The sequence below is a fragment of the Aythya ferina genome (genome assembly GCF_964211825.1).
Source record: "Aythya ferina genome assembly, chromosome: W".
In the NCBI taxonomy this organism is placed as follows: Eukaryota; Metazoa; Chordata; class Aves; order Anseriformes; family Anatidae; genus Aythya; species Aythya ferina.
In genome coordinates this window covers 1,904,927-1,917,593 of record NC_140313.1, presented here as the reverse complement: position 1 = coordinate 1,917,593, position 12,667 = coordinate 1,904,927, and the positions used below count along the sequence as shown (strand labels likewise).

The following is a 12,667-nucleotide window of genomic DNA, read 5'->3' as shown; positions in this document are numbered from 1 at the left end:
GGATGAATTTTCTCGATATGAACACTTCTTCACGCTAATTCCTACAGAAATCCCATTTTCTCCTCTTGTGTGGCTTCCTGATGATTGGAAAAATCAGCGTTCGCTTTCCTCGAAGCCTTACATTGAAACCCTTTTTCATGTTCCCTTCTCTCCTAACGATCTCGTTTGTCAGAGCAGCTGCAACTTTTTTTCTTTTTTTAGGGCTTCACACACGAGCACCTTGTCCTGGGGCTTCCTGGTAGCGCTGCCGAGGTGGAACCCAGCTGGATTGAGCGCCACCAAACACCCACAACCCCAAAACTCACCGTAAAAGGGTTTTTTTTGGGGGCAGGAAAGCCTGGTTCCACCTTTCTCCTTTCAGCCATTGCCTTTTGATAAGCGGTCAACCGAATTCCCAGTAGTTCCTCTGTAGCTTTCCTGTACCTTTTTGGTTTTTTTTTCCAATAGCCCTAGTTTGTGGATAATATCCTGTAGTTAACTCGGCGGAAATTCTGTACCAGAGTATGTTTTTGATTAAAAAAGGTAAAGATTCACACCTTTTGGCTTCTGTATTTTTTATTTTTTTTAATTTGATTCCCAGAGCGAGTGAGAGCAGCCCCGGGGCGGGCGTTTTGTGGGGAAACAGTGGGGTCGCTGCGCTTTCAGCCCATCCTAGAAGCCCAGAATCATTGGGGTTGCTTCCAGTAGCCCTACTAACGGCATTTTTATTCCCCCAAATCAACCGAGAGGTTTCTTAAAGGACATCACTGCCCCTAGAGGTTGCTCTGGATGAGGCTGAGGGCTCCTGAACACTAAAAAGGGAAAAGGAGAGGCAGAGGGGCTGGTTTTGGGTTCACCGAGGCAGGAGGTGAGGCCGACAATCACAAAACCTCCCCTTCCTCACCCCCAAATCCCAAAGCCAGGACCCCGAAGACATCACCAGGTGCCAGGTAATGGAAACAAGTCTTTATTAAGTAACTTTTAATATCAGAAAAATAAAACTCTTATAATTCTCTTTACAGCAAATATATAATATCAGTGCTTTGGCCGTCATAAGTTAAAGGCCCTTTTATCATAAAATATATGTTTTGTTTTTGTTTTTTTTTTTAAACTTTACTCAAATTGAATTCATAATCCCTACGACCTCCCTACATATACATAACAAAAAGTGTAGTAAAATTAGCAAATCCTAAACTAGCTCGAGAGTTTTTTTTTTTGTTTTTTTTTTTGTGTTTTTAACCATTCTTAGTTCGTGGTTTATAGAAAGGGTACACGCACCTAACGTCTCGTCGGTTCCTTGGCTTATTAGTTGCCGTGTAGGATGCGCTAAAATACAAAAAGACCATGCTGGGGGAAAGGCCGGTTCGTTACCTACACGCCTGCAGCTAGAGCTTCGGCTTCAATACTGACGTGGAGCTAGATCCCTACAAGCAAAGGAGCTTGAAAAAGTTCTGCGTCACGGTCGGCGTGCCCTCAAGGCACCTCTCAGACTGACAAAAAAAAAAAAAAAATCCCAAAAATAAAAACCGGGAGCTGTAAACTTCGATACGAAATGTAACTCTTCAAGTGGAAATAAAAAATAAAGTTTCTGTATATTTACGAGTTCGATACGCGTAGAATTTCTTTCTTTTTTTTTTTTTTTTTTTTTTTTTTTACCTGTTATACTGAGAAAAAAGCTTCTTCACGGGAAAATAATGCTTCAAAAAAAAAAAAAATAAAATAGAAAAATCCACCGGAACTCCCCTTTGTGTCCTTTTTTTTTTTTTTTTTTTGTATTTTTTTTTTCCGTTTTTGTAGTTTAATAGATGCCAGCACAGATTGGGGAACGTACTGAGGATGAAAAAAAAAACAAAAAACCAAAAAACGAGGAACATCCACAGGTTGAAATGTACGAAGCGCGCTCCGGAGGCGTTTCGCCCGATGATTGGAAAGACGGGTTCGAAATGAAGTCAACTGATTGCGGGGCCACTGTCACGAGTAACACGAGGGCACGTACGCACCCCCTCTTTTTTTTTTGCCTTTCTGTTTAAAAATAAAAGATATATTTACGTATGTGCAAGACAAATGCGGATCCAACGTAAAAAGGCTTCCCATTTGGAGCTACGCACCCTAAAACGCGATTTAAGAACAGCTTGATCGGACTAACGAACGGAATGTCAGCATCTTCCTCGAAGCGTGTGCATCCCAAAGCCCTTCCTGAAATCCATCTTAAAAAAAAAAAAAAAAAAACATTAAAAAAAAAATCCATTAAAAAAAAAAAAATCCATTTAAAAAAAAAAAATCCATTAAAAAAAAAAAGAAGCATTCGCGATGCTGAAGAGAATTAGGCGTAAGTCGTCGCATCAGGCGCAAAAAAAGAAAAAAAAAGATTTCCCCAAACCTGTTTTTTGTTTTTTTTTTTTTTTGTTTTCAAAACTGGCAGTGTAAAGAAGGCAGCATTGGAAGTGTCGTTTCGATGTACTGGTAATGCCACGAAGCCTCCGCGCAGCGGGCTTCTGTGCTCGGGCTCTGAGGTTCGGCGCCGCCAGCGCACAGAAGTCCCAACGCTCGAGCGCGGGCCGTCGGCAAGCCTGGGAAATCGGCGTTGCGGTCGCGTCGGCGCTCCAAGCTTCCCGTTTCACACCAGGTGCGTCTCTGCTAAGCGTGCCGAGAGCCCCGAGGTTTTAGTGTTACCGTAGCAGCCTTTTAGGAACGGGTATTTAGGAACAAACTTTAGCCTAATCCCAAGAAAGCCCAACAGTCAGAATGACTTCGGAAGTTTACTAGAGGGTACCGTTACACCCATGCCTTTAGATGTCCATAGATAATAATTAATAATAATAATAATAATAATAATATCAGCATCTATATATACTTAAGAGTGGATTTGGATTGCCTGAGTAACAGCTGTCTGGCAAACGGGACACGAGGGCGTTTCCTTCTCGCAGATCTTGTTGGCACACTCCATGCAGAAGAGGTTGTGGCCGCAGGGGACCAGGGCGGCCACCACTTCGCTCTCGAAGCAGATGACGCAGTCGTGCTTGCGCCTCGACTCCGGGGGCGAGCTGGAGGTGGAGCCCCCGTTGGAAGAGGAGTAGCTGTTGGTACCGTTGGAAAAAGCCGGGATGGAGACGGGCAGAGCGGCGCCGGGGGGACCGTCGCTCCTCGCTCGCCTCGCCAAGGGGTGCTCCAGGCTTTCCGCCAAGGTGGGCGACAGGCGAGGGGTGGAGGGCTGGCTCCCGCGGCGCTGAGGCTTGGCGGTGCCCGCGGGCTCGTTGGCGAAGCCGCCCAGGGGGTTGACGGGTTCGAAAGGGCTCCAAATGGTTTGGGCTGGCGGCGGGAAGGAGTCGTAGGCGGGCGAGTCGGCCCCGAGCTCTTCGGCGCCCACGGAAGGCAGCGTTTCTCCGAACCAAAAGTTGCCCGCGCTGAAGGGACTGGTGGGGCTGAAGTCAGCCAATCTATTGCTTCCGAAATAGGAATCGGTGGAGCCGCTTCCCAAGGAGCTGGAGCTGTCGTTCCTGTAATTGGAGATCATCCTGGCGCGGCCGGGGGGGACGGGGTTGGAAGCAAGCCAGGCGGAGCCCAAGGCGCCTCCCTCGAAGCTGACGTCGGTCCCGTTGTAGTGGAAATCGTTCTCCTCGTTCAGCTCGATGTAGTTGCCCGTCCGCATGGCGATGTGCATCTCGATCTCCTCGCGGGCCCGGTCCACGTTCTCCGGCATCCCCGTCACTTCGAAGACGGGTTCCTTGTCCCGGCTGGGGGTGACGATGTAGGTGTGGGTCTGCTGCTGAATCCTTTTGATGGTGGCTCCTTTCGGTCCCACCACCAGCCCCACCACGCGATAAGGCACCCTGACCTGCACCGTGGTCTGCCCGGGCAGGTTGGGGGTACAGGGCAAACCTCCCAAGGCGGGGCCGTTCTTGTTCCGCGACGCTCGGATCATGGAGAAGTGCTCGGCGGCCGAGAGGATTTCCCTTTTGGCCATGGCGACGTCCTCTTTCCGGCCGGTGACGACGAAGACGGGCTCCTCGCCGCGAACGGGGGTCTTGATGTACGTGTTCGTCTTGGCCCTCAGCGCTTTGATTTTGCAACCTGTCGGGAGGAAGGAGAAACACGCCAAGTTCAGCGAGGCGGCCGAGTTGAGAAAGCCACAAGAAAGCCAACCTATTTTCGGAGGCTCAAAAAACCAGCGGGTGAGACCAGAAGCGGGACCTGGACACGCGGGATGAACATTTTACACCCTTTTTCCCCCGCCTCCTGCCCCCCCTCCTTAACTCACGGCCGCAATCCGAGGCCTTCGGCTACATCGCAGCTCCCCAAACCCCGTGCCCGCCCGCGGAAGGTTTCATTATGACTCGTGCTGGGTATAGCCACCGATGTTACTCCCGTCATCATTTCATCACACTTACCCGTTCCAGAATCAAAAACGACCATTTTTTTGGGCCCCTGCTTTGTGTTTTCGCGGGTACAAGTCGACACACGCCACTTTCAAGACTTCCCAGGTACACCGCATCAATCACATAAACTCCATTTATCAGGTTGGGGTCATTTATCAACCCCAAAACTGCACGGGCAGAGGCAAATTCCCCTTCCCGAGCCAGATGGCAGCTCGGTAAACAAGCTCCATGCAGCAGGAGAGCCAGAGGGCAGTGACTTGGGTTAAGGTATAAAAGACGAGATTTTGTCGTGCCTTTGTTCAAACAAGCAGCAGAGAGCCAGAGGATGAGGAATTTGCACTACGGGCTTCAAGATTTCTCTTGCTCTCTGGCAGGCTCACGTGTTTCGGTTCCTCAGGTCCCAGGCTGGAAAAACCAAAGTGCAGCAACTTCCCAGAAAGAAAAAAAAAAAGCCTTCAGAGTGGCTTTCAACAAATAGCTTCAGAACGAGCCATTTCACACAGCATTTAATAACGTGCTTGCTTTAAAAAAAAGACACAACCCCAAAAATCTTCCCTCTGACTGCTTCGTTAGCTTTCAATCCTGCCACGGGACATCTAGGTGCTGTAGTCAGGATGAGCTTTCGGGTTGTTTTAGCACCGTTTCCACTCCCCAAGAGCGGCAGCTGGTTGTATTTGGCCGTTGGGCTACGTTACTGATAAGCTACCTGCTTATCAGTGTTTTTTTTTCCCTGTTTGTTTCAGTTTACAGGATTATTTTAAGCAAAGGAATGATTTTCTCGCTCAAGAGCCCACGTTCAAAAGCAGAGAGCAAAAGGGGAGTCCGGGATCATTAAATATCCATCACCAGGTTATTTTCGTTGCGAGCAGATTTGTCATTATCGATTTAATCAGCCGAAACGGGATGATATCATCCCTCCTCCTCTTACTCAGCCGGGCTTTTGGAGACCGCCCTGCCTGCTTCAGGATCCGCAGCCATCCTTTGGGCTAACCCCGGCTTTCTGCAGGCAAACGAGGTCCCCTCACCAAGAGATGCAACTTGCTTTTGCTCCCGGTTCTCCAGGGTGCTTTTTTCCCCCAACTTCCTGACTTTTTAGAGCAAGGCAACTTGTCGTCCGGCGGATTTTCAGCCGCGAAGAGGAAAGGAAAATCGCTTTTCTGAGCAGCACGAGGTGCAGGCGCTTCGCTGAAGGCTGGATTCAACAGCAAGCTCGAACCCACACAGGACGCCTGTGCAATGCCACGCTTGGAATCTACTTTTCCTGGCTCCCAGTCGCATGCCTAAACAAGAATAAAAGGATACAAGGATCCCTCTCCCTTTGCTGCTCACCTCTGGAGGCTCTGAAGTGGAAGAAAGCCCAGGAGTTACGTTACACTACCCCAACCAGGTCTGATACGCTCGTTTTTGGGGGTACAAAGCGTGTAAGTACAGGTTGAGAACACTTGAGATTAAAAAAAAACGATAAAAAAACACAAACCCAGGTACTGCAGTATTTTGTTTCCCTTTTTAAAGCAGAAATGCCTCCTGTTTGTCACAAGAAAACCTTCCACGAGCCTTTTCCAGCCCTTTTTACAGCTTCCAGCAGCTCTACATTGAATTACTGCCCCCATAAAAACAGCATCCTCCGGCGTAGCTCGAGGTGCACACAAAAACCTTAACGCCCAGCTTACATTTCAGGCGCTCAGCACCTTCTCCAGCCTGCGAGCAGCTCCCCAGTGCAGATTTGGTGAGCAGAGCCCCCCACGTGGGCATCTGCCATCCCGTTACCTACAGCAGGGGCTGCGGGAGCACCACTTGGCCGCCTGCAGGGCTGGATTTGCTTCTGAAACTCACCCTGCTTGGGTACAGAGCTCTCAAGAACCGGGGGGCTCCTCTGGGCTGATAAACACCACCTGGAAGTTTGCCTCCTCTGCCTAAAAATTCAATTTCGGTTAAAATAGCAGCCAAAACTGCCAATTCATCGTTATTCTGCCACTTAAGGGGGGCAGTGCTTCGAATAAATTCGCTCTCAGACGCGGCAGGAAAGCCCAGATCAAACTCATTACTCCTGATTTTTCAGGGGCTGAGGACGTTTCGAGTTCTTTTTGTACCCCATGAAGACGGCCACGGAAAGGACAAGAAACCTCCTTAAGCAAAGCTTTCATGCAAATGTATTTGGTAAAGTTTTCTTACACCAAGCTCTCCTCCTTCTACCCCTTCCTCTTTCGCAGCCCGAATTCTTCTGCGGTACAATCCCTCTCCGCCGAGGCTAAATATTGGATCACGAGCCCGACAGCGTGACATCAGATGAGAAAGGAAAGCAGAAGCAGCACACGAACTCTTCAGGAACAACGATCCTCTTTTTATGCAAACTCCATTATCTTGTTTTGAAGGGACTCCGAGTGCTGAGGAACACACTACAGAGAACGATCCCGATCCGGTGGAGAACAAACACCACATCCTAAAAGGTCCTCGGTGCCCCATTTTCCCCCGTTTCATCGCAAAGGACTGCAGCAATCCCTGGTTTTCAGTTCCGTTTTCCAGCTCTCCTCCTGCCCCCCGTCCCCAGTGACACACAAGCAAGGCCCTAAATCATTCCAGCATTATTTCGTGGAAAAGATGTCTTGTGCTTCTGCATTTAAGGGCGCAGAAAGCCACCCGGCTGCCAGGCTAGCCTGCACATGTCGACGTACCGGAGGGACGTGCCACTTACTGTTTTAACAACGGGTAAATATTTTCCACCTCGGTCTCAGGAATGGGTATCTGACCCCATACACGCCAGTTCCTACAGCACAGGCTTTGGGTTTTTGAAACGCCCAGCAGGAAACCCACCTTTGATGAAAAACGTTTAAAGCCCAATAAATTTAGGATGAGGAAACAAGTGCCTGAATCTCTCCGGTGCCACACTGATTTACTGATTTGCCTGTTTCTGCTAAAGCCACGCTGATGTAAGAGCCCAGACGGCCCAACATCTCATTATCTGCTCAGCAAGCCAGAAACACAACCCCCAAACCCAGCCAGAAAAACCCACAAAGGGAAAAGGAAGAGAGAAACTACCCCGTCTGCCCTGCCACACCTACACTCGCCACTGCTCTGTGCTTTGCTTTGGGTACAAAAAGAGCTTTTAAAGCTCTTTTTTTTTATGGTTTGCTGCTGGAGAGCTGGTGTAACACATCCGTGGGGTCTCAGGGGAATAGGAGGTGCGAGGCCACCGAGGGACACCGCAGGGATGACCTCTTACGTAAAGGCCCAACGGGGGCCCGCGAAATTTAGCAATCAACAGGAAACCAGCAGCAGACGTTTTTAGTCAGCGAGGGGTTGTCGGTGGCTCATTTCCCCATCGCCGGGTCACCTCCTCGGAGTCCTGCTCGGCATTTAGGGTGGAAACTTGAGGCAAGTTTTCAACCGTGCCCCAAACTTGGAGGCGACGCGGGCAGAGCGAGGGGGATGCTGCCACAGGCTGAGCCCCCGCGCCCGTAGGGTTTTGTGAAATACGGCGCCAAGCTCCTGAAGGGAAAGGCTTATTGAGGATGTTAAGGTGAAGAATAAAGCCTCAGCACCTGGTTGGGCTGTGTGTGGGGTTTTAGAGCTGGGAAATACTTCAGAACTACCAGAAAACACTTCATAACTACCAGGAGGCTGAGCTTGAGCTCGCTCCTGCCCCTTGATTTCGCACAGCACAGAGCCTGCATCGCTCCCTGGCCTCAGCGAGACGTGGAGCCGTGAGAAAGGCAGCCAGTAACCCCTTTCCCTCCTGTTCTTACACCAAAAAAGGGATCATTATATACTAAAAAAGCCCACCAAGCAGCCACCGAGCCCTAACACCCCGGCGAGCTTTCTCCACACACAAACCCACCCGAAACCCCATATAGGGCCTTGCAACCCCAACCCATGCCAGCAGGGCTCTTCTACACCCCTTAATCCTTGGGGGTTTATCCTTTTTCCCTCAGCCACCGTGCGCCTCAGCGCTGAGGCGAACACCCCCCCCCCCCCCCCCTTTCCCCTCCCTCCCGGCCATTTTGCGCGTCCCCCGTCCCTCCCCTCCCGGGCTGTCCCCGCTCACCCTGGCGCCCCACGATCTCGGCCACATGCTCGGAGCTGGGCACGGGGACACACTCGGTGGTGTTGACGCTTTTTCGGCGGAGCAGCGCCGCCTGCTCGCCGCTGGTGGCGGCTGCTCCCCCTCCTCCTCCACCTCCTCCATCGTTGCTGTAGGCGGGGGGCAGCCCCGCCGCCATCATGCCCCGCGGCTCGCCCGCCCCGTACAGCGCCGCCGCCGCCTCCCGGGCATCGAAAGCCGGCGACAGCAGCACCGAGCCCAGCCCCGGCAGCAGAGAAGGAGGAGGAGGAGGAAGAGGAGGCAGCGAGGGCGAGGAGGAGGGCGGCAGCAGCGCAGCCGGCTCCTCCTCCTCCTCTTCTTCTTCCTCTTCTTCCTCCCCCTCCAGCTCCTCCTCCTCCTCGTCCAGCTCCAGGTCTCCCTCCTCGGCTTCCTCCTCCTCCTCCTCTTCTTCCTCCACCTCCTCCTCCTCCTCCTCCTCCTCTTCGGGGGGCTCCGGGGGTGCGGTGCCGTCCCCTTTCCTCCTCCTCCTCTTCCCCGGGGGCTGCCCGCGGTGGCGGAGCCCGAGCCCGGCGAGGCGATGGCGCAGGAGGGCGGCGGGCGGCTGCAGGAGCAGCAGCGGCGGCAGCAGGAGGCGAGGCGGCGGCTGCCCCTTGGAGGAGAAAGAGGAGGAGGAGGAGGAGGAGGAGGAAGAAGAAGGGAGAGGAGGGGGAGAAGCCGCAGCCCCGCCACCGCTCGGCATGGCCGGAGAGAAAGGCAAAAGAAAGGAGAAGAAGGAGGCGGCGAGCCCCCGGCCGAGCCTAGCGGCGCGGGGCCGCCATGCCGAGGAGGGCACGGAGCGGCCCTCGCTGCCTCAGCGCTGCTTTTGTCCCATGGCGGCGCTGGAGGAGGAGGAGGAGGAGGAAGAGGAGGAAGAGGAGGAAGAGGAGGAGGAGGCGGTGCCGCCCCGCCCCGGCCCCGGCTCCCCCAGGCAGCTCTGGGCAGGGCTGGGGGTGGCTCCGGGGTCCCCCTCAGCTCCCTCCGCGGTCCCCTCAGCAGGTCGCCCCTCCTCGTAGAGGAGCACAGGGAACGGCCTCGAGGCGTGTCAAATGAGGTTGAAGTTGGAAATGAGGAGGTTTTTTAATTATTAGTGTTATTTTTTGGTGGGGTCTGGTGCGTAGATGTAGGAGAGGTCGCAGCATCACCTCAGCTAGAAGAGACCTCCAAGATCACCACGTCCAACCTCTGACCTAACGCTAACCAGCCCTCCGCTAAACCATGTCACTAAGTTCACAGAATCACAGAATTTCCAGGTTGGAAGAGACCTCAAGATCACCCAGTCCAACCTCTGACCTAACACTAACCAGTCCTCCACTAAACCTTATCTCTAAACTCTACATCTAAACGTCTTTTAAAGACCTCCGGGGATGATGGTGACTCCACCACTTCCCTGGGCAGCCCATCCCAACGCCTCACAACCCTCTCAGTAAAGAAATTCTTCCTAATATCCAACCTAAACCACCCCTAGCACAACTTTAGCCCATTTCCCCTAATTTTTCATGGAAGAATAGCCCATGGAGGTGTCTCAGAAGGCAACACTTATCCCAAACTCAGGTTACCACAGCAATTTTCAGCCCCTGATCCTCAGGGACTTCCAGAGGAGCTGTGGAGGAAAACTAGGAAAAAAAAACACCCCACACCTCTTCTTAGTAGGTTTCAATTCACCTTCACTTCCAAAATATGAGCCTTTGACGGATGCCATCCTTAGGTTTTGTTCTTCTGTCTCTTTATTGAGCTATTTTTTGGGCTTATCTCAGCCCTCATCCCTATCCAAACACGGTGTTGTTAGCTCGTGCGGGGGAATTCATGCGATGCAATGCAGGGTGGAGCAGGAGGACACCCTACCAGGTGAATGAAACGACGAGTTTGCCTCGCTGGATGCTCCGGAGGGAGCTTTCGTTCGGGAGAGCTGTTCCTTAAGGATGTTATCCCGAAAAAAGGTCGTCGGGAAAAATCCCAGTCTGGTTAGAAGCTGGAGGAGATGCTGGTGTTCACAGTGCTAGCAGAGGGGGTTGGCTTTTAGGGCAGAGCTTTGCCCTGCTCCCCTCTAGCTGGCTTTTGCTGTAAAGATGAAAGCCATTTGGCCCAAACCCTCTCCTTTTGTACCAGTTACGGGGCCAGCAAGCAAACTGGTTTCCTCCTGAGCGTGTACTGGGATTCTGCCTGGCAGGCAGATGGTGTCTTGTGGCAAAGGAATCGCTGAGATAGCTCCGTGTTCCTTTTACTTTTGTGTCCCCACCGTGGGTTGATTTTGGTGTTTTTTTTTTTTTTTTTTTATAAACAGCAGAGCCTTGATTTTTAATTTTTTTTTTTTTTTATCCTATTTATACACCAATTAATATCCGCTGATGAAGCGCGTGGATTATTAAGGCTGATTATTCGTCGTGGGTGTGATTTCTCTCACACGGGACCGCTTCCTTTCCGTGCTGGGCAGCTTTGCAGCCTTTAAGGCGTTGTGAAATGCTTGGATGCGTGCAAATGCGGATATTTCCATGAAAAAAATGTCCTTTTTTTTTCCAGATAGATGCCCAAACACGCACATTCCTTCAAGGGCTCGTGGAAAGGTGAATGAAGGAGGTGGTGGAGGCGATGTGAAGGGCCACGATGCCAAGAAATAGAGGAAGCAGCACAGCCTGGGACACCTCCACGGGGCAAAAACCCTGCTGCTTGGCTCTTTCTCACCCACCACAGGGTAGAAAAAGAAGCAGGTTTGTTGTCGCCGTGCCCCCGGCGTCCTGGGGATGCGCAGTCTGGTCCTTCGTCTTGAAAAGAGCCCTGCTCCCGAAGAGCTCGAGCCCAAGTCCCTCGCATCACGTCGTGTTTTTGGCCCGAATCTGGCAGATTTCGTTCAACCAAACCCCGTTTTTATCCCAGCGCCTCAGATGGAGGTTTAGCTCAGCCCCGGGTGTTTGCGCAGCGCTCAGCCTATTTTAAGCACTGGACTACCAGTGCTGCCACCACCTTCTGCGGGGAGCGAGGTGACTAATAAATATATCCCACCAGCAAGGATGCTTTTCAGGTGGTCCAATTTATCCTGAGCTTCATTTTTTTTTTTTTAAAGCTTTTGTTTTTTCCCGTGGTTCTTCCCGAGCACATTTTTTTGGAGACTTTCTGGAGCCGGAGATGTTGATATCAGGAAAGGGAAGGGGAAAGGGAAGGGAAGGGAAGGGAAGGGAAGGGAAGGGAAGGGAAGGGAAGGGAAGGGAAGGGAAGGGAAGGGAAGGGAAGGGAAGGGAAGGGAAGGAAAGGAAAGGGAAGGGAAGGAAAGGAAAGGAAAGGAAAGGAAAGGAAAGGAAAGGAAAGGAAAGGAAAGGAAAGGAAAGGAAAGGAAAGGCTGCGGGCTCTAGGTCTGTAATTCTGAAATAATCCTTTCTCATACACCGGTCCCCCAGTGAGCTTGTTGCATAAGGAGGGAGTTTTAGTGGGGTTATAAAAGGAAAATGTGTCTTCAAATCCATTGCCTTCGTGGAGGAGGGACCCTGCTGATCCCTAAAGCCATGGATTCGTCCCCGTGCAGCTGAAGAGCAAGCAGGGAGCTCCTCCACCCCCGGGGAATTAAGAAAACATCCCCAGACCCAGCCAGGAGCCCAGCGTTGGGGTCTGGGCTGCGGCAGCGAAATGATGCCTGGCGCTCGGCGCCCCAGCTGCTGCTTTACACCTCGCTGGCTTTAATCTCACGAACCAACAGTGGACTAATTGTTGCGGCTCTCGGGGGCAGCGGGGTTGGCAAGGCAGCCGAGTCACGCCAGGAATTTGGCTTTATGTAATTCGCTCTCTGCTGGGGATTTCGGGCACGTGCCCGGCCGGCCGGGGCGCATCCGCGAGCATCCTCCCCGCGTGGGTCGCCACCACGATGCCTGGCACGGATAAAACCCCCAGCGAGGGTGGAAAAGAGGTTGTTTGTAGCAGAAGCTGGATGAAATCCTACAAAAATATTCAGGTTTTCCAGCTGGAAGGGGGAATTGGGCCTGCTGCTGTCCCTGCAGACACCGGCCGGTCACCGGCGGGTGCCAGCAGCCGTGGTAGCATTTCTCCTGCTTTTAGCTTGATTTAAAGGCTTTAAAATACAGATTTGAGCCAAATGTTATTCATTAATATATTTAGGGGACCCCGTGTTGAGTGGCTCGTCTCTGCTGAGGAGAATTTAGGCAGTCGGTGAGAGGTGAGTGAGGATATTTGCGCCTCCATGCAGGATTTTGAGCTAAATCCCGAGAATTACACGCTCGACGGTGGTCAC

General features: G+C 52.0%; 1 protein-coding gene across 1 annotated transcript; it reads right to left on the bottom strand.

The window, feature by feature from the left end:
• Nucleotides 1-930: 930 nt before the first annotated feature.
• LOC311426505 (RNA-binding E3 ubiquitin-protein ligase MEX3C-like) lies at nucleotides 931-9,258 on the bottom strand. Its single transcript, XM_084502869.1, has 2 exons — nucleotides 8,398-9,258; nucleotides 931-4,050 (listed from the first exon to the last, which is right to left on the bottom strand). The coding sequence occupies exons 1-2, from the start codon at nucleotides 9,131-9,133 to the stop codon at nucleotides 2,834-2,836; spliced, it is 1,953 nt and encodes a 650-aa protein (XP_084358995.1). The 5' UTR covers nucleotides 9,134-9,258; the 3' UTR covers nucleotides 931-2,833.
• Between the last annotated feature and the right edge of the window lie 3,409 nt (nucleotides 9,259-12,667).

Bases quoted from the DNA above. Each gene is read 5' to 3' on its own strand.
- LOC311426505 (XM_084502869.1), bottom strand. From the start codon at position 9,133: ATGCCGAGCGGTGGCGGGGCTGCGGCTTCTCCCCCTCCTCTCCCTTCT. The intron at 4,051-8,397 runs GTGAGCGGGGAC...TCCTCCCGACAG, and splicing joins CGAGATCGTGGGGCGCCAGG to GTTGCAAAATCAAAGCGCTG.